This window comes from Cydia amplana, chromosome 17, assembly GCF_948474715.1.
Source record: "Cydia amplana chromosome 17, ilCydAmpl1.1, whole genome shotgun sequence".
NCBI classification, from domain to species: domain Eukaryota; kingdom Metazoa; phylum Arthropoda; class Insecta; order Lepidoptera; family Tortricidae; genus Cydia; species Cydia amplana.
Window position 1 is genome coordinate 9,805,890 of NC_086085.1, and position 21,018 is coordinate 9,826,907.

Here is a 21,018-nt window from a genome sequence, read left to right on the forward strand (position 1 = left end):
GTTTCAAAATTTTGACACAATGAACATTGAACACGTCAAAATTATTTTTCTGCCCCAGCAATGAGATACGATACGATGTTTTGAATATGTATTTGCTAACAGTTGAGCGGTTTTGGTGGGCATAAAATCTTTTCTTCAGATACTTTATGAAATTTACAGTGAGCAGGGTTTCAGAAGTGAAATCAAAATGAAGGCTTTACTCGCAACTGTGTCGAGTCTTGTGCTCACGACCGTGGTCATCGGCAATGCCTACTACCAGAAGAAACAGTTTTACCCATCGATAGTGTATCTAACTAATTCTAATCCTAGTATGGCTGTAAGTTTCCTAACACGCAACAATACAATAAAATGTATATAGTAATTACATCGTCTAATTACACTAAAATCCAATTAGATTCCAACAACATTAATTAATAACTCAATCGTTACACTCAAACGTATGACCTTTTTCATCTCGATAGCCTTCGCCAAGTGAAGTGTGTGGTATAATATTCGTTGGCCTTGCGGCCGGCAGGTCGTATCTTAATTTACAATGCTTTTTCTTCTCCAGGTAATGTACTTGCAAGCCTTTATATTAGTGTTATTGGTGGGAAAATTATTAAGGAAAATATTCTTCGGACAACTACGTCCTGCAGAGTTTGAGGTGAGCTTGTATCAATTTATTACATCTATTTTTAAGCAGATGATTCAGAATCCTCATTGTAGATAAACAATTTTGTTTATAAACAATCTTTGAAGTATGTACTGTATTCTCACTACCCATTATCCTTCAATTATTACAAAAAAATATTTTATTGATTTTTGGTCTAGAATATCTACTTTATGGGACTAAGTTTGTTTTCGGTGGCCTTCCACTCACTCAGCTTGTTATAATGTTCTCATACTTATTATCTTCAACAGACCCAACTACCTATTTTTAAAACTACAAAATGACCCGGGATTAGATTTGGAAACCTAAATTTTAACACTATTTTGGATCTTTAATGCTTAACATAATATGAAAATTGAGTTTATCAAGTAGCTGATACTCAAAACGTCAATTTTAGATAATGTTACTTTGTCTGTAACACCTTTGTTGCAGTAATTAGTGTTAACCATACTTTGCATGGGGTCTTTCAACCCCCTACCACAGTAAACATGTTAAACTTAAATAGTCTCTCAGATAAAATATGTTTTGCCTCTTTCTAAGAAACATTATAATAAATTTACAAGTTTAAGAGATGTTCTGAAAAAGGGTATTTTAATGTTATGCGCTAAATTTAGATGTATTCTTAATTATCTGTTTATTTCAGCACCTGATTGAGCGGTCGTGGTATGCAATAACGGAAACATGTTTAGCGTTCACCGTGTTTAGAGATGACTTCAATCCCAAATTCATTGCGTTGTTTACACTCCTACTCTTCTTGAAAGCATTCCACTGGCTGGCTGAAGACAGGGTTGATTATGTAAGTATATTTTTATACAATTTACAATATTATTATCTAAAAATTTAGAGTGGTATTGTAAAATAATTAATTAATTACAATATTTTAACTTAATTAAAATAAATTAAATGACTACAAATGAAAAACCTGATCCTTTGGTGGTACTCTCTTTGCCTCAAACTTGACTTGTAATGATGATGACTGCTCTGCACTTTTGCAGGCAATAATGGTAAGCCCCGTCTCCATAACGCGCGGCAAACCATCGAACATTGACTCGCGCGGCAGCCGCGCGCAATAGATACTGGGCGCATCGAGTTGGCTCGCGCGGCAGCCCGGTATCAATTGCGCGCGGCTGCCGCGCGAGCCAATGTTTGATGGTTTGCCGCGCGATATGGATATGGGGCTTAAGGCGCATATGCATATACTTTACCAGATATAATTTTCTCTCAGAAACATTTTGTAATCTGTTTGTTTAGGTTGGTCTGTTCATAAACAAACTACTTGAAAAACAAATAGGTGAGAAAAAAGAAACAAGCATAGATTTTTTTCCCAGATGGAGCGAAGCCCTGTTATTGGCTGGCTGTTCCACGTGAGGATCCTATCCCTGCTCATGCTGCTTGCACAAGCCGACCTGTACTTCATCAACCATGCATACCAGGTCACCATCTCCAAGGGGCCCTCCGTGCAGCTGGTGTTCGGCTTTGAATACAGCATACTCATTATTATGATTGCCAATATTTTGATTAAGGTGAGTTTTAATTTGACTAGCTAATAACTATTATTAATAGTTGTTGAAAGTTGTGCTCCTGTTGAAGGTCCTTGAAATATGTGAAATGAAATTCAACCTAAATTAAATTAGTGACTTTTTAAAGTTTTAATGTGTAAGTTTCATGGGAGTTTTTGTGTTAAAAATTGCTAGTACGTTATTCTTATACTGGAGCAAGTATACTGAGTACAGCATATTCTATTTCATTACAAAGGTGACAAAGATTGTTGCATAATTCTAAAATTAAACAAAATGTTGAAGTAATTTTTTTTCACTAGCTTTTAACAAGGTGACTTTTTTTTATATTATATTTAAAAAAACTCTTGATTTTGTACCATGTTCTCATTCATATTTATTATGCACTTTTTGGCTTTTGACACATGACTACTTTCAACATTTGAGTTATTGAAATTTTTTTTTCTCTTTAGCTTTAATGAGAAATTTGGAGAAAACGTGTCTCATACTCCTTTTCATCATTTTCTTTATTGTGCTGGGTATGGCTTTGTTGCTATTAATAACAATTTGATATATTATATAATTTCTACAAGGTGATTTGTGACGTTTTCAATCGAAAGGTACCACATTGTCGGTTGTCGATAAAGTACCCTTTAGGTTGAAAATGTCACATTTAGTCCTCTAAGTTGTTCTGCGGCTGAAGTAAAATCTTGTACATGTTACACAAGTCACAAGACCTAAAATATTTACATCTCATTCCTTTTAAGTTTCATTGCTACGCTAAACATCCTAAATTAGATTTCTTGCTACGCCATGGTGGTGGGTTATGGAACGTCCTTCGGCCGCACCGTGCGTAGCTAAAGGACGTTCCATACTTTACAAAATCTGCTCTGCCCTGCGTGCGTGGAACTGCTTCGCCTGCGTCTCAGCATACGTTTAGCCTGATTATGGGAACAAGCCGAAATCTAAATTTTCACAGCCAAATTTTTTTTCGCGATTTCGGCATCGGTCCCATAGTTTCAAGTTTCTTTATTTGGCCAAGTAACAAAAGAACGTTACATCTAGCAAGTCAAATATATGTCATTGCTAAAATTAATCATGCAATGTCTTAATAGGTAGATAAAATGATATAAATCAAAATATATTATTAACATGTTAAAAGATCAAATACGTTAATATCCTACAATAGTATGCTGAGAATTATTTTATATAAGAAAATCATTATTTTTTATTTTATATATAAATTCATTGGGTGAGTAAAATGGGTTACACTGAAAGAAACATCCACATCCACAAACATAATAAAAGTTGTTCAGTCACTATGCAGAGGTAGGGCTCATTTAGACGGCGCGCGAACTCGTATACGATTTTAGTTACATTGCGGACCATTGAGGTTACATCAACTCAGCCGACCGATCAAACGACGCAATGTAAAATGTAATCAAACTCGCATGCGAGTTCTCGCCCCGTCTAAATGAGCTCTAAAGCACTAGCACAGTACACTAAGAACAGTAGTGAATCTAAGGCCGCTCGGCAAGTTATTTATCTACTCTTGCATTGGCGCTTAGGATTGTCACTTTTATTTTTAGTTAAATATTATTTGCGTATTATGAGTAGCACTAGATTTCTATTTATATAATATAATGAAATGTTCTATGAATTCATAAATGTGATATAAATTAAGGCCGGTAAGAGCAGGCAAATGCGAGCGTACACGAATGCGCGCGATCACAGTCGCGGTACGGCGTACGGCCCACACTGCCGCCACCGTATTACCCCGTATATTATGCGAATGTGTGTGTGGCAGCGCGTGCGTACACGGCGCCCGGCGCGCACGCACACATTCAAGCCGGCAGCGGCACATTTCTATGAAGATTCACTACTGTTCTTGTACTGTGGCACTAGCCACTATCACTAAATTAAAATGTGACCCTGTTTGAAACGAGGTATTTGTTCCAGTACTGCCTCCACGCGATCGACTCGCGCTGGGAGGCGCCCTGGGAGAACAAGGCGGCCGTGCTCCTCTACACCGACCTGGCGATTAACTTCCTTAAAGTCCTGCTCTACATTGGCTTCGTGGCCATCATGGTCCGCATTTACACGCTACCTCTCTTCGCGTTCCGCCCCATGTATGAGACGATGAGGTAAGACAATACCGAATACGAACTTTGGTGTCCAAAAAGTTGTCGTTATAAAAACGATACCGATCTGGTGATCTACTTCCTTAAAGTCCAGCTGAACATCCGCTTCGTGGCCATCATGGTCCGCATTTACACGCTACCTCTTTTCGCGTTCCGCCCCATGTATGAGACGATGAGGTAAGACAATACCGAATACGAACTTTGGTGTCCAAAAAGTTGTCGTTATAAAAACGATACCGATCTGGTGATCTACTTCCTTAAAGTCCAGCTGAACATCGGCTTCGTGGCCATCATGGTCCGCATTTACACTCTACCTCTCTTCGCGTTCCGCCCCATGTATGAGACGATGAGGTAAGACGATACCGAATACGAACTTTGGTGTCCAAAAAACTTGTCGTTAAAAAAACGATACCGATTTGGTGATCTACTTCCTTAAAGTCCAGCTGAACATCGGCTTCGTGGCCATCATGGTCCGCATTTACACTCTACCTCTCTTCGCGTTCCGCCCCATGTATGAGACGATGAGGTAAGACGATACCGAATACGAACTTTGGTGTCCAAAAAACTTGTCGTTAAAAAAACGATACCGATTTGGTGATCTACTTCCTTAAAGTCCAGCTGAACATCGGCTTCGTGGCCATCATGGTCCGCATTTACACGCTACCTCTCTTCGCGTTCCGCCCCATGTATGAGACGATGAGGTAAGACCTGGGAATGTTCGGTGATGAAACAATGATCTGAGCAGTCATATTTGAACTGTGGTTGGCAAAATAAAGATGGCGCCGGTCACGTAAAAAAGGAACTTTCATTCATAAAAAGATAACAACATTAGTTTACTCTACCTAATAATGGATACGAGTTTAAACAACATTTTTGAAATTGAAAAATTAGGTTTTGTTGTCTATAAAGACGCTGTCATTAGATAAAGTTAACACAAAACATAAATATTCCAGTAACTTCTAATATATCGTCAGATGACAACCAAAACTCACTAGTTACTAAAAAATATTAAACAAAAACAAACCTTATTTTACTGACAATATGATTCATATCAATGGCTATGAACCATAATCAATGGTGGTAAAATTAGTGATTTGAAACTGATTGCAAGGTGACGCACTTGTAAGGCGTATCCAGATTTTGTATTATACTTTTATTTTTATTTTCAACGGTTATTTATTTTACTGAGAACCTTAGCAAAACACATGACAACAAATTGAAACCTGCCATATTTTCAGGAGTTTCAAGAAGGCTTACAACGACGTAGTCCTATCTCGACGCGCCATCCGAAACATGAACACCCTGTACCCGGACGCGACGGCAGAAGAGCTCGCCGCCGCCGACAACGAGTGCATCATCTGTCGGGAGGAGATGCATACTGGTAAGATACTCATACCACTGTTAGTCATGTAAGAACATCATAATAAGGCGTGGTATACAGGGTGGTTTTCTTTTTGGGTCAGTGAGGGCAGCTACCAGATCCCGTGCTGCTACGAGAAAACGGTCTTAAAAGACCTTCCCTCGATTTCAAATTAATGAAGATTTTGAAGATACTTTTACAGATTTTGGAAAAAACATACAGGTTGCGAGAAAAAGGTCATTTTTGACAAACTTTTTTTTTGATGCCAATCGATCCCATTTCTATTGAGGATCAAAAGCTTGTATGGAACCAAAAAAAAAATGTCCGGCTAGAAAAGCCACAAATCGAGGAAAAGTTTTCCCATACAATTTGTATGAAAATGAAAACTTTTATTTTTCACATGCTATTTTTGTATGCCAATCGATTCCATTCCTATCCAGTATCAATAGTTTCCTAGGGGTCAACTTACGCTAATGTACTAAAAAACCACAATTTAATAAAAACTTTTTCCATACATTTACTATGGAGAAAACGTGAAATTTTATTCACAATTTTCTATCTGCCCAATCAGTCCTGTTACATTTAAGGACCCTAATACTGTATGAAGACATTGCTGTAGGACTGATGGGCGAGATAGAAAATTGTGAATAAAGTTTCACGTTTTCTCCATAGTAAATGTATGGAAAAAGTTTTTCTCGCACCCTGTATGTTTTTTCCAAAACTTGTAAAAGCCAATCTTCATTACTTAATTTGAAATCGAGGGAAGGTCTTCTAAGACCGTTTTCTCGTAGCAGCACGCGGGACCTGGTAGCTGCCCTCACTGACCCAAAAAGAAAATCCCTCCTGTATATCATGATAGATAAGATAAGATAAGATAAAAGATACTTTATTCAAGTAGGCATAATTACAATGCGCTTATGAAAGTCAAATAAAGCTAGGTAGACCGCTGGCACATGACTATGTGATGTTAGTCATGTAATATCAATGTACTATTGGGACGCCATCCGCAACATGAACAGTTGAACACACTATGGTAGGCTTAAATGCTCGCCGCCGCAACGAGTGTAGGTATCAATGATCCATAGAAGATACTTATACCTCTGACCTTTTGATTGTACCTTACGTTCGATCCTACAAGGACGGGCTATGTTCAGGCAGATTAACTCGTCGAGTCGAGTGTAATACACACGGTACATACTGGTAAGAGACTCCTATCTAATATGTACTAGTCAATAAGTAGGTACTTAGTATGGCATAGTGGTAACTGGACGAGCTTCAAAATTCACTGTGCACACCTTATATCTAGAGGCGATGGTAGAAAAGTATGAGTGTATGTGTCGACAATTGTAGGTATTGCGTGAAACATGTTTTTGACGTATGTACGAAAACACATGGATGGAACACATATTTATTTATTAGCACTACACTACACATACATATGTATATCGAATAGTTGGTCAATGAGGAAAATGACTCGTATACGACATGCTTCGTAAACAGTATAATTACATGGCAAAGACCGATGGTAAATTGATTAAATTAAAATTTTCAACTAACAGCAGATATTTTTGCGTCCTGTATCCTAATAGCCTATAGAGTAGTATAGAGTGTTGTTCTCAAAGGTCAAACAAATTAGTTCACCTACCAAACGCACGGAGCTATATTAAGGTAAAAATATATGATTCGCTTCCTAAATTCTTGTCTTAGGAATCAACAATTGCAGAATCACTAATAATCACTGAACTAAGCCGCAAACCGACAGACAGACGGACATGACGTAATTATAAGGGTTCCTAGTTGAATACGGAACATATACATATAATAAACATATATGAATCTGTTCATCCGATCGATCTTCTAGTGATGCAATACGTATGCAAAAGAATGTTTGTTTACCAGCGATAATGACAACGCACGTTCAATAGCAATTTTTGCTATGACTACTCATTGGTGAGGTAAAACTCCTCATTACATATTTAATTATCGCTGAAAGATAACATATTTGGCGTGCTTGTGTACTACACAACCTTATGGCATCAGTTCAATAGCTACGAGGGGTATTCAAAATATTCTCGGTATGAGAATGAAAACAAACAAGTACGAAAAGTTTGATATTTTTATTTTTCAATATACTCCCCCCCTATGTTCATACACTTAAAAGATCGATCAATTATTTTTTTTAATCCCTCGTAAAAATATTTTTTATCTTTCGTGTAAAAATGCTCCTCCACTGCCGCCTTCAATGCTTCATCGTCAGAAAATTTATTTCCACGCAGATCCTTTTTAAGATTGGGGAGCAAAAAGAAGTCGCTGAGGGCTAAGTCCGGACTATACGGTGGGTGAGTAACAGTTTTAAACCCACATTCAACAATAGCTGCCTTGGCAATATGAGCAGTATGGACGGGGGCGTTGTCATGCAGAAGCAGAATACCTTTGGTTAACTTTCCTCGCCTCTTTTCTTTAATTACATCCTTTAATTGACGTAGAATGTTAGCGTAGTACTGTCCTGTGATATTTACACCTTTTTCTTTATAATTGATTAGTAATACTCCTTCACAATCCCAAAATATCGTGGCCATGACCTTGCCAGCTGAAGGGATGACCTTGAACTTCTTGGGATGAGCTGAACCCTTAATGTGCCACTGCATGGACTCTTGTTTACCCTCTGGGTCATAATGATGAACCCAGGTTTCATCTCCAGTAACTATTCTTTGCAGCACCTCATCAGGATTTTCACCGCACAGGTCAATAAAATCGGAACAACAAGCTACACGCATGTCTTTTTGAAGCCGAGTCAGCATTCGCGGAACCCATCTTGCACTTACTTTTGACATATTAAGATGGTCATGTATAATATCATGTACGGTACCAATAGAGAGATTGGTTACTTGTGCTATAGATTTTACCTTCACTCGACCATCTTCCAATATAAGTTTTTCCACTTTATCAATATTTTCTTGTGAAGTAGCTACTACAGGCCGGCCAGGTCTAGGGTCATCTTCAATACTCTCCCTTCCGCGTTTAAACTCGCTTGACCACTTTTGAATGGTAGATAAAGAAGGAGCAGACTCACGGTAAACACAATCCATTTCCTCTTTTATGGTTTTTTGATTTTTACCCTGTTTTGTCAAGAATTTTATCACGCATCGATGTTCTAATTTAGTTAACATTGTCAATTCGCACATGATGTTCATGTTTGTTCAGCAATTGCAGAAAAACAAAAGACCATCTCGGTTCGAATTATACTTTTTTTTAATGTCAATGAATAAACCTTAGCGGCCAGTAACGAAAGAAATTTTAGAAGAGGTCGTAAGATATCAATACCGAGAATATTTTGAACGCCCCTCGTATTATCGTTTGACTCAATCCATAAACTCCACGTCATAATTTACCTACACCTAGTCACGTAATCTCTATTGATATTGAAACAAATGAAAGTGAAATGCTGTTTAAAATCGTAAATACTATAAACAGTTAGTGTTATTTATTGTAGTGTGTTATTTGAAGGTTAGTAAAATCTCGCAGATGTAATTTGTAAATTATTATTCAAGGAATAACAAGTTGTTCCATTTTCATACAAGACACGTTGAGATATTACGTACACAGATCTTACGTGTGTACTGAGAATATAATATGTAGAATAGAAATAGTTTATTTATACTTATGGGGGATGGGAGTTATCATTCGTTGTGTTGTAGGTACAGTCAGCAGCAATAGTTGCTAAGCGGGCGAGGTGTTCAAAATGATCGTGACGCGACTTTATTGTTTAGAGAATAAGAGCGCGTCAAGGTAATTTAGACCATCTCGCCCGCTTAGCAACTTCTGACTGTACTTGTTGTGTCCAGTTTTTTTCCAACATTTAAAAAAGTAAAATAACATAAGCAAATTTTGCGTTGAATGTAATAGTAACATTTGATAATCGTATTTTGATTTGCTTGCCGCTAAGAATAAATTTTGAGACTTTCTAGAACAGCACCTCGCCATTAACGACGCACATAATAGTGTACAGTCAGCAGCAGAAGTTACTAAGCGGGCGAGTTGTTCAAAATTACCTTGTCGCGCTCTTATTATCTTGATAATAAAGTCGCGTCAAGATCATTTTGAACACCTCGCCCGCTTATTAACTATTGCTGCTGACAGTATAACGTATATAATAGCGACGAAACGCCTACACCTGGTAAACTAAAGTTAAAGTAGTGTGTTATTGTGTACATCAGTGGAGGGACGTCATACACATTTGAAAACAAGTTAGACTTATTTGGCTTATTTTAATTCAAGGGTAAGTATGTTGAATAAAACAATGTCAGGATTCTAATTAGTTGTACAAAGTGTACCTATATTTAAGTGTTTACTGTGCGACTAGGTAGATTAGTTTAATATTGTCTTATAATACTCAATTTAATTTCTGAGAAATATTGTTATCTTCCCAAACAAGGTGACGCTGTACACAAATTGCGGCGTTAAGAGGAAAGTAGACGACTGCTTCACCATACAAACATAGTCTCCATTTTTCTCTCTGGACATTACAATTTGATGTAGGTATATTAACCATAGCTATGTCCCTTTGTTTGATTTATATAATTTTTCATGACGGGTCATTCTCTCATTTCGTGCAAATCGGTGAGATTCTCTCGATTTGTAATTTTTGTTTTAAATGGTAAACTTTTGAGTTTCGTCAATTTGTGGATTCATTTATTAACATTTTTCTGCTAAAGGCACCTTTGTAACGTTATTACTTTTCATTTAATAAGGCTACTGGTAATGAACTACGCGCTGGTAATGAATTCGGCCGAGATGGTAATTTTATCAGTGGACGGTAATGAAACAAACTTATGAAATCGAACATATTCTATGTATATAAGTATGTATTTATCTATATACGTATGTATATCGTCGCCTAACACCCATAGTACAAGCTTTGCTTAGTTTGGGGCTAGGTTGATCTGTGTAAGATGTCCCCCAATATTTATTTATTTATTATTTATATAAAAAACTGTATTTCAAGAAAATTAACACCAATTAAAATCAACAATATTAAAAACATGTGTCTTAAGCACTGCGGAGATGATCAAACCGACTTGACATACACTTGGAGTTGACAATCTCAACTTATAATGTTCAAGCTAGATAGTACATTCACCATTTACTTATCATCATTATAAGTCGAGATTGTTAACCCCAAGTGTTTGTTAAGTCGGTTTGATCATCTGCGCACCATATCACATTAAACATAGTTTTCAAATTTTCAAAAATTAGCATAGACAAAATATATTTAAATCATTCGCGTTTAGGTACACCTATGTATTTTTTTTTATCGTTTTAACCCTATAGTGTGGAGTGTCGTCGGATAGGTCTTTAAAAATAAATAGGAGTTTGCAAACAACATTTTTTGATAAAGTCAATCAATTCGGAAATAATAATTTAGAAAGAATAAAAAACGGTTATTCCTTCTAACTTTTGAAAAATCGATCCAAAAAATATGAAAAAAAAAACATAAAAATAGTGCTTAATAAACTCATTCAAACAAAATTAAAGCGAACTTGATAAGTTAAGCCGTTTATGAGTTATCGCTAAAAGTCTTCCCTTCTTATTTTATTTAAAAGCCTGGCAAACCTTATTTGTGACCGGATTTTCGCAAGCAACCCTATAACCACATAATAGTGACCGGAAAAAGATAGGCAACCTAGTTGATTTATATTGTACAAGTTGTATACTTTCCATTGGAACTTATTTCGTTTGTCAGACAGATCGGTGAAATTTAAAGAAAAAAAATTTATTTTTCAAAAAATAATTAAACATAGTTTTGACCATATTTCTTTAAGCAACCCTATTTATTTATGTTCAGGAATATATTTTCTTTCATAATATGTAAGTTTCATCCGTCAGACATATCGGTGAAGGTCGACCATCTTAGACTACAAAGGCTCCCCGGTTGGGCTCCCCTATTATCATATACAGTTTTAAATGTTTATAACAACGTAATATTTATAATAACTAAGCCTCTTTCCATTAAATGCACTGCCTCGAATATATTATCATTACCTTCTTAAGTCATTCATTACCTTTCCCAGTAAAATTAGAAGGAAAAGAAGTGAATGAAACCGATATGAATGAAGTTTTGGAAGTTTTTGTCGCCTACATCAGTTGGCATCAGACCTTAATTTTGCAGAATAAACCATCTGAAAGGGGACACTAAAACACTTCATTACGTATAATTATAATAATGTACACTTGCTACTTACTGTATAAATCACGCGATGGCGATGAAGACTAACGAGAACCACACTCCTTCCCGACCCGAGAGATCGTATATATTTTCGCTAACAGCGGCACACGGGCGTCCGCTACGAGATCACGCGGCCAACTGACTGACGAACAATGTGTTGCATCGGCGGTAGGCGCTATATACCCTCGCTATATAGCAAAATATAGCTAATCTATTTCTCGCGTCGGTAATGAAGAAATTACTTGAATCATACACTTATAAGGCTGTATAGTTTTTATTATTTATTTCTAGCTTCTAATATTATACGATTTAAAACATAACTAAATAAGTCATTTATTGAACAAACAACGAATTTTCTATTTGTAGTATCTTAAGGTCAAAATGTAGGTCAAAGTTATATCTTCACGCGTTACATGTAGAGATGAATGAAAAATTTGGGTGTTAATTGTACATATAAAGAAAATACATATCTTTTTAGAATTGTTCATTGGAGAGACATATACTTTAGGCCCTATGTTACAACCTTGCATTAACAGATATTTGAAAACGCCACCACATTTTTGGTAAATTTCCGAAAACACCGATTTGCACGAAATGCGAGAACGACCCCTATACATAATATAAGACTTAGGATCTTCTAAATATTTGTATGGATATTTTTATTAGGTAAAATTATTTTCCACAATGTCAATATCCAAAGAATAAAAATGTGATTCATATGAAGAAACGGTCGTCCACTTTCCTCTTAATGGCCGTTTAGGTAACTCATTGGGGCATATTTATGTATGCGTCATCTTTTAGGGGTTATCCTCATAAGGCCCACCATACAAAGTTTCCATATTTTTAATTTGAACCTTATTGTATAGTAGATAAGGGTGACTGTCGTTTGTTTTAGAAAACAATGAAACAAAAGAAATGCTACCTTATGCAGTTTTTGAAAGGTTCTAATTAGATTGAAACGGTGTACATTGTAATGCACATTGGGCCTTAGAAGGCTAAGAACGTGCTTGTGGCTTTGTAGATATCATGAAACGCTTGGATGATCAGTTTAAACCCGTTTTGCGCGTAGTTTCAAAAATGATCTATTAATTGAGTAATTTACTGATAGATTAGAAGGTCAGTCGAGTAAGCACGCACTGCAGACCTATAAAAACTGATATCAATGTTATACCTGTATTAACAAAAATGAAGTAGGCACGTAGTACTTTTTGCAACGTGTTAATTCATAATTTAAAAAGTCTGACATATAAGTAGGGAACTAAAGCAACTCCAGATAATAGCTGTAGTTCACGCATAGAAAGGAAAAATAATCTGAGGATTCGGGGACTCGGGTGGCAAGCGGGACTCCTCTACGATGTATTTAATATTTAATACACTACATATCTAACTTTGACGTCCGATATACTTTCAGGCGCAAAGAAGCTACCGTGCAACCACATATTCCACGCGGCGTGCCTAAGGCTGTGGTTCCAGCGCCAGCAGACGTGCCCCACGTGCCGCCTCAACGTGCTGCGCGCGCCCGCGCCCGAGCCCGCGCCCGCCGCCGCGCCGCCGCCGCCGCCCGACGCCACGCCGCCGCCCCAGGCCAACATGCCGCCCCGTGAGTACACTTTATTCTTTATTCAGGCAAACACTAAGTATAAGTTTACAGCTATAGCCAAGACACTTATACTGTTAATAGAGTCAGTATGATAAAATTAGTACACTTGTATTACACACATTATACACTTTTCGAACTTTCTCTAGAATTAAACATAGTTAAGTACATAGTAAGTATTACTAAGTTACATAGAGATTTAAAAAAAAATCTGATATTAAGTAACATAGGTGGAGTTTAAAAAAATCTTACTTACCAGCGTACCATGCTTCCAATGGTCCCAGTCCCTAGTCCCTATTTGTCGCCTGGCATTTTTGCGTGCCCTTACCACTGCAAGAACCGCGCCGTCATAATTTTCGATCTAAGACACATTCGTCAGATTCCTTTTTCGTCAGGATAAATTATAGCCTGATTTTTTTCGGACGATAACGGAAATACTCTTTGGACAGAAAAAAACTTAACTTTAATGTGGAAGATTTGCAATTATCCTGTGATACTTGCATCTCTTAATATGCTCCACCAGTGGATCGAACAATTTAAACATTAATGATGAAATGATTGATAAACGCAATGAAGCTCATTTAAGGTATAGGAAGTCCAAATCAGAGAGTAGCAAACAATACTACAATGACCTAAAAAAACTTGTGGTGCAAAGTATTTATAATGAAAGGCTAGTCTATTATAATAACCACATAAATTCACAATATAAAGACTCAAAATCACTATGGAAGAACCTTAAACAAACTGTTTTATCCGACACGAACAACCGAGACCGTCTTCCTGATCGTTTTAATGATCCAAACCAGATCAATGACCATTTTTTGAATGTTCCTGGATGTGATAGGGTGCCGCTGTCTACGATTTTAGACTTTGAAAGTAATCGATTTGGAAATTCCCTGTTTAACCTAAAGCCGGTCGACGAACATCAGGTAGGTAAATATATTTTGTCTATTACTACCAATGCAATCGGTGTAGACTCAATTAATAGGGATATGGTTTTACTTACACTTCCGCGAACACTTTCTGTGATTACGGCTATCATTAATAGATCAATATTGTCTGGCGAGGTCCCAGCTATATGGAAGTCTGCCTTGGTTACTCCATTGCCTAAGGTGGAAAATCCATATGAACTCAAAGACCTCAGACCAATTAGTATACTTCCTTTTTTGTCTAAAATCTTGGAAAAAGCTGTTTATGAGCAGCTTTATAAATATGTAGAGGAGAATAATATTCTACCTCAGGTGCAGTCAGGCTTCCGCAAAGGAATGGGGACGGTAACCGCTTTAATGGATGTAGTAGATAATATTCTTTCCGAACAAGACACTGGTAAGGGCACCTGCTTAGTGCTATTAGACTTTTCCCGCGCTTTTGACTGCATAAATACAGCCCTGCTTCTTTCTAAACTGCGTTTCTATGGATTAGACTCAAACTCACTGGCTTGGTTTAGCAACTATCTAGACGGACGCAAGCAATCAGTTAAAATAGCGAAAGACGATGGTACTGTAATGAGATCTGACACTAGACTCTTAACTCGAGGAGTGCCCCAAGGCTCTATACTTGGCCCTTTATTGTTCACTATATATGCTGCAGATATTACACAAATTATCAAGCACTGCAATTACCACCTATACGCAGATGACGTCCAACTTTACTACTCAGCCCGACCATGTGAGTTCGACGAAGCACTAGTTAAAATAAGTGAAGACCTGGAAGATATCTCCACTTGGGCAGATAATAACGGGTTACTTCTGAATCCACTAAAATCAAAGTTTATGATATTGGGATCTAAGGTGCACATATCTAGGATTTTAAATAATGAACCAAAGATCAGTATAAGGGGATCACTGATCGAACGCGTAGATGAGGCAAGAAACCTGGGGTTAGTCATGGACAGCCAGCTAAGGTTTGAGAAGCATGTAGGGGAATTAGTAAAGTCGTGTTTTTATCGCTTGAAGGTTTTGTACCAAATTCGAAACCTTCTAAGCGAGGATATACGTAAGTTACTGTGTGAATCGTTGGTTCTCTCTAAATTGAATTACGCAGATATTGTGTATGGACCACGACTATTGGAAAAAACTCGCCGTCTTATCCAAAGAGTCCAAAATGCTTGCTTCCGTTTTTGTTGTTCAATCCCGCCGAGATCACACATTACACCCTACTTAAACAAAGCGTCCATATTAAACATGTCCTCTCGTAGACACCTACATCTAGCAAGTCTGCTATTTGGCGTTTTAAATGACAAAAAGCCCGAATACTTGTTTAACAAAATACGTATATCCTCTTTCCATAAACGACACGGTACTCGTTCTACCAGACGATGTCTCCTGGAAGTGCATCCTCACAAAACTGTTGCCTTTACAGGCTGCTTCCGGTATCTCGCAACCAGGTGTTGGAACAATATTCCTCCACCTATTCGTGTTATGCAAACTAAGCGTAGTTTCAAATTTCATTTCAAAAAGTACCTTTTAGAGAAGCAGAGTTTGGGAATCCCTCACGGATACCTGGTTGCTGATTACCGGATTTAGCCTTAGTAATCCTGCTTAAAAAATAAAAAATAAAGATTTTCTCTAAATCACATTTGGACACAACTTACATGCTAACCACACTGACACTTCTATGTCACAACTATGTGCACACATTAAAAGTCACTCTAGATTGTGTTACTATTGGTAATTAGGTAAGTACCAACTTTTCACTATTTCATCTTTTTCACTGATTTTTGTTGACGTGATCTTGGTCCTGGCAGAATACCAGTGCTTCTCCCAATGGGTGAAGCGTAATACTGAGCCAGAACCCTTTTGTTTTGCTGCGATGCACACTGCATTTACTTGTATGAAAAGTGTTTTTATGTATGTTTTCTTTCTTTCTCTTTTTTGCGTAAATCTGTGTGACTATATATTTTCTGTCTTTGTAATTTTCCATTTTTCTCTGGATTGTTTTTTGTATACTGTCATTGTTGTAACTTTGAATATCTTGTGTGTATTGTGGCAAACAAATAAATGGACTATCTATCTATCATCTATCATTAAATTTGCTTCACAACTTAACCAGACGCGGGGCTCCTATTTCTGGACGCTTTGCCCTTCGGGCATCTGAAGCTACCTAACGAACCTAACCTACCTACCTATTGATTTAGTGAGACGTTCGTGAAAACATTACACTGGGGAGACAAGCGTAGGTAGGTTAGGTTCGTTAGGTAGCTTCAGACAAACCGCCGCAGGGCAAACCGCCCAGAAATAGGAGCCCCGTCTGGTTAAGTTGTGAAGGAAATGTTTTTGGAACAGAAAATTCTGACAAATGCGGAATCTGACCAAAAGTCCGTTTTTATCCGAAAAAAAATAGGCTATAATTTATCCTGACCAAAAAGGTATCTGACGAATGTGTCTTAGATCTAATTTTCCACTTTAACTATGCCTTAATATAGCTCAAATAATGTTAAAAGATTCACACTATATCTACAAATCGAATACACACACCGAACTGAAACATCACGTAAACACATCACCATGCTTTTCATAATCCATCAAATACATGCCAATCTGTGCCCGAAAGTAATACTAGATGTGTACTAGATCCTATTTTCTGTTTGTGACTTATATCCACCTGAAACTTGGTTTTGCATAGATTAAATTAGTAACTTATGTACATAAAAGTCTTCATTTGTGTGTGACCCATTTGTAATTAAAGTCAACTCGCGTCAATAACCACATATGTTGTCAACAGCAATGATGGGCATGGGCCCAATGCCCATGGGCATGGGTATCCCGGGCATGCCGGGCATGCCCATGGGCATGGGCATGGGCTGGGCCGCGCCGCCGCCGCCGCCGCGCCCCGCCGCGCTGGCTAACCTCACTGAAGACGAACTTAGAAGATTGGAAGGCACCGAGAGGAGAAACGTTGAGGCGCGGCTTTTGGTCAGTTTATTTATGTATTTTTGAAGTGAAAACTTCTTTAGCGGCGCTGTGCACTTTTTGTGGGGAAAAAATGTTAAACTCGCGACAGATCACGTGACCGTAAGACGGACACGTGACCTGATCGAAAACTGTTGTCATTGAGTTTTTCTTTATTGATTTAAATGTCATCTAGTGAGTTTCGCTCTAACTGGTATTAATATAACTCGAGTACTAACAGTGATCTGCTTAGGGATTTCAAGTAATGCGACGAAATAACGCTAGATGGCGTTAACCTCAATTACATAGTGCATTTTGCACTAGTCATTGAGTTTTCACTTCTGCCGGCACTCCCTGAGTGCAACCCGTTGTTTTTTTTTGTTTTTGGTTAGGTCCTCTTTAAAGTTCTTTCCAATATCTAACTACACCATCTATTTAGACAATATTATGCACGTTTCATTTCGGTTTTATACCTAAAGCTTTAAAAAAAAGTAATAAAACAAAATAATTTTATTTCTGAACGTGCAAATTGGCTGAATTGGAATTTTTTGGACATTACATGATTGATAATCTTCTAGATCTAGAGAGTTCCGTTACGACAGAATATTCAACCAAATATTTATCAATGAAACTATTATACCTAGCTTTGTTTGTTTGTACTATTACCGTAAATATTGTGTGTTATATGTTTAAATTACTAAATAAACCAATATGTTGACAGCTGCTCCGTGAGATCCAAGCGATGTTGGACGCGTCCGTGCTCCTGATGCAGCAGTACTCGGCGGTCGCCAACCCGCAGAACAGTGCCAACGTAGCCACGCAAACTGACCTGTGAGTTACTAGCATGCGTCTGCTGTCTACATTTTGATACACGTACGGATAGTATCACAGAACAAGTTAGAATGGCGATGCGAGCAGGGTACGTGTCGCCGCCGGTTATGAGCAAACGCTCGCATGCTACTCGCCCGCGCTGACCGAAAACGAAGTAAACGTGCCTTTTTGCTTCACAATAACCTTCAGATTAAGAAGCCAGACATCAAATCTGTCTCAAGGAGGCGTATCCATTCACCAGGCACACAAGTTTTTACTACCGTTGCGCGAGTGTTAGTAAATGTGGAGAGGAACGAGCGGCGACACCGGTTCCGATACTAATTGCGCGCGATAGCCATTCTAACCTCTTTAATAATGTTCTGTGGATAGTATGTTATTATGCAAGTCTCCAGATATAGCTTTCACTAGTGTAATCTCTCGTGCGCGACAGTGTAACGACGGGTGACCGCTCTTAATTGGCACAATATTAACACATTAATTGCCACCCAGCCAAACAAGACATCCGCGCCAGGCCACAAACATTTCGTTATATAAAGCTGTACTACCACGATCCTGACTATCGGGTCGTCCGGCCTTGGAACGAAATCATAAAATACCCGATAGTCGGGTTTTCGGCACTGACTGTGTTAAACTCTGTCTGAATTATTGTTGTATTTTTCCTTGTACTAATATACACTCGGCGTCACGGAAATCGCACACCCACTGATTTTTGATTCAAGCCGTTATAAACCTTATGTTGTTGAAGGTAAAGTATGAGTGTGTGGGTTCATTTTTAAGAGTTGAACCCTTCATTTAAAAACAATGCAAAAGTTAGTAAAAAGCAAAAAAATGCATCTTTTTTTAATAAGAAATAAAAATCGTATGTTCATGGAAAAAAATCAACATATTAAATTATTATTATTATATTATATTGTTTAATACACTAGCAGCTGAAAGCTGATGCGTGTATATCACTGCACTTGTTTTTTTAACGATTAATGTTCATTTTTTTGTTGTTTTAAGTGTTTGTCAAGTCTGTTTTTAAAACTGTTCACTGAAGGAGCACATATCACTGTTTCTGGTAACTTATTCCACTCACGTACGACGCGGTTCGATAGAAAGTGCTTCCTAGGATTGCTTGTACTGGGAACTCGAATAATCTTTGAGCTGTGGCCTCTTAAACGATGATTATTGCTCATAACAAACAGGTCCTTTAGTTCAGGCAAGTCATAATAATCATGTATGATCTTGAATGTTTCTATGAGGTCACCACGCTGTCTTCTTCGCTCCAGGGTTGTCAAATTGTATGTATATTGTAATGTTTTAGATCGGGCGAGCCCGCGGAGGCTCCCAAATCCGCCCCGACGCCAAAGAGCGAGCCCGACGTGGTGCCCAGCACCTCGGGCTCCAGCGGCCCGCGCCCGCCCTCGCCGACCCCTTCGTCTAGCAAAGCCCAAGCGCCGACACTACGACCTGCCGCTTTAGATACTGACAGGTACCACAAAACAGATACAGTACAGAAATCAATCTACATACAAAGTGCGCTCGAGCAACGCACACATAGACACTGCTCACGGACACTATATCTCGGACCGGTTGGGACCAGTGCGAGCGCGAGTGCCATCCGCTTGAGGCACGCGTCTGTGAACTTTTTTGTGCAATAATGGAGAAACAAAAAAAGTTATTATAACTGTTCAGTGGACGGTTGTTTAAATTCAACATTCAATCAATTAATAGTGGGTACCTAATCGTTTTAACTGTTCGCAAAATGAAACTGTTTTGACTAGTGGTCAAAAATACCCTATTATTATAGCTTTGTAGGTGAATTGTCGTTTTTAAGCTACCAGTGGTTTACGAGAGCTAAGTTGGTATCTGCTTGTATTTCGATGGTTCCTTATAACGTTAAACAGACAGTTAGGTAGGTAGGTAAGCACCCCGCCCCGGCCACTATTAGCTAGATACGAGTGCCACTACCACGATAGTTTTTTGTGCATAAGTCATAGTTGACAACCCTAGAGCGACCGCCGAGCGTAGGTATGAAAAGTGAAGTACATACATGTGATTGACTTCTGTACTGTATCTGTTTTGTGCAGGTACGGACAAAATGGGGCATTATCTATGAAAAGGGACCTTATTGTCGATGGCGTTTACGCCGCACAGCGTCGCGCGGCATTGTATTTATATCGGAGTAAATAATGGCGTAACCGTCATCGACAATAAGGTACCTTTTCATAGATAACGTCACTAATACACATTTTAGGTGGCTGTTTTATATGCTTAGCTGATCATTGCACTTGATGACTGAGGATCGTGCCCAACAATAATGCGCCTGTATGTGAGGCGGTGACAGACACATGCTTTTATGTGGAGCCTCCTTGTTGGCATCAAACCTCATTGAAATCTGACTACTACTTATCCAAGTATGCTTCATAAGCTCTTTTCAAAGTAAGTCGATATAAACTGAAGTACATGTTTTTTTTTGCAGAGAGAAGACTGACGCCGACGCCGAGGAGCTGAGAAGACGTAGACTGCAAAAATTCACTTTGGATAAATGAGCTTTTATAGAACTTTTTCGTTCCAATTTCTTAAAACTACTATTTATGTAAAAAGTGTTTCGGTAAACGTAAGCATTGTGTATTCTAATCATAAATAAATGTATTTATGTTCCTGTAAATATAAAGAGATATGCACATGAATACAATACGATAATACTTTACTTTCTGTCACACATTTAAGGGGCCCACTGATTAACAGTCCGCCGGACGATATCGGCCTGTCAGTTAGAACAAAAAGTTGACAGTTCCGAGCAACTGACAGGCCGATAGCGTCCGGCGGACTGGTAATCAGTG

At 38.1% G+C, this 21,018-nt stretch overlaps 1 protein-coding gene across 1 annotated transcript; it reads left to right on the top strand.

Annotated features, from left to right (window-relative positions):
* The first annotated feature begins 32 nt into the window (after positions 1-32).
* On the top strand, positions 33-20,870 carry LOC134655916 (E3 ubiquitin-protein ligase synoviolin B). Its single transcript, XM_063511419.1, has 11 exons — positions 33-316; positions 551-643; positions 1,293-1,445; positions 1,978-2,172; positions 4,105-4,289; positions 5,525-5,667; positions 13,284-13,472; positions 17,193-17,383; positions 18,081-18,190; positions 19,497-19,664; positions 20,655-20,870. Exons 1-11 carry the CDS (start codon positions 188-190, stop codon positions 20,722-20,724), a joined length of 1,626 nt encoding a protein of 541 aa, XP_063367489.1. The 5' UTR covers positions 33-187; the 3' UTR covers positions 20,725-20,870.
* Positions 20,871-21,018: the final 148 nt, after the last annotated feature.

Excerpts from the sequence above, each read along its gene's own strand:
- LOC134655916 (XM_063511419.1), top strand. The coding sequence starts at position 188 with ATGAAGGCTTTACTCGCAACTGTGTCGAGTCTTGTGCTCACGACCGTG. Across the intron at positions 644-1,292 it reads TACGTCCTGCAGAGTTTGAG|CACCTGATTGAGCGGTCGTG; the intron begins GTGAGCTTGTAT and ends TGTTTATTTCAG. Across the intron at positions 2,173-4,104 it reads TTGCCAATATTTTGATTAAG|TACTGCCTCCACGCGATCGA; the intron begins GTGAGTTTTAAT and ends TATTTGTTCCAG.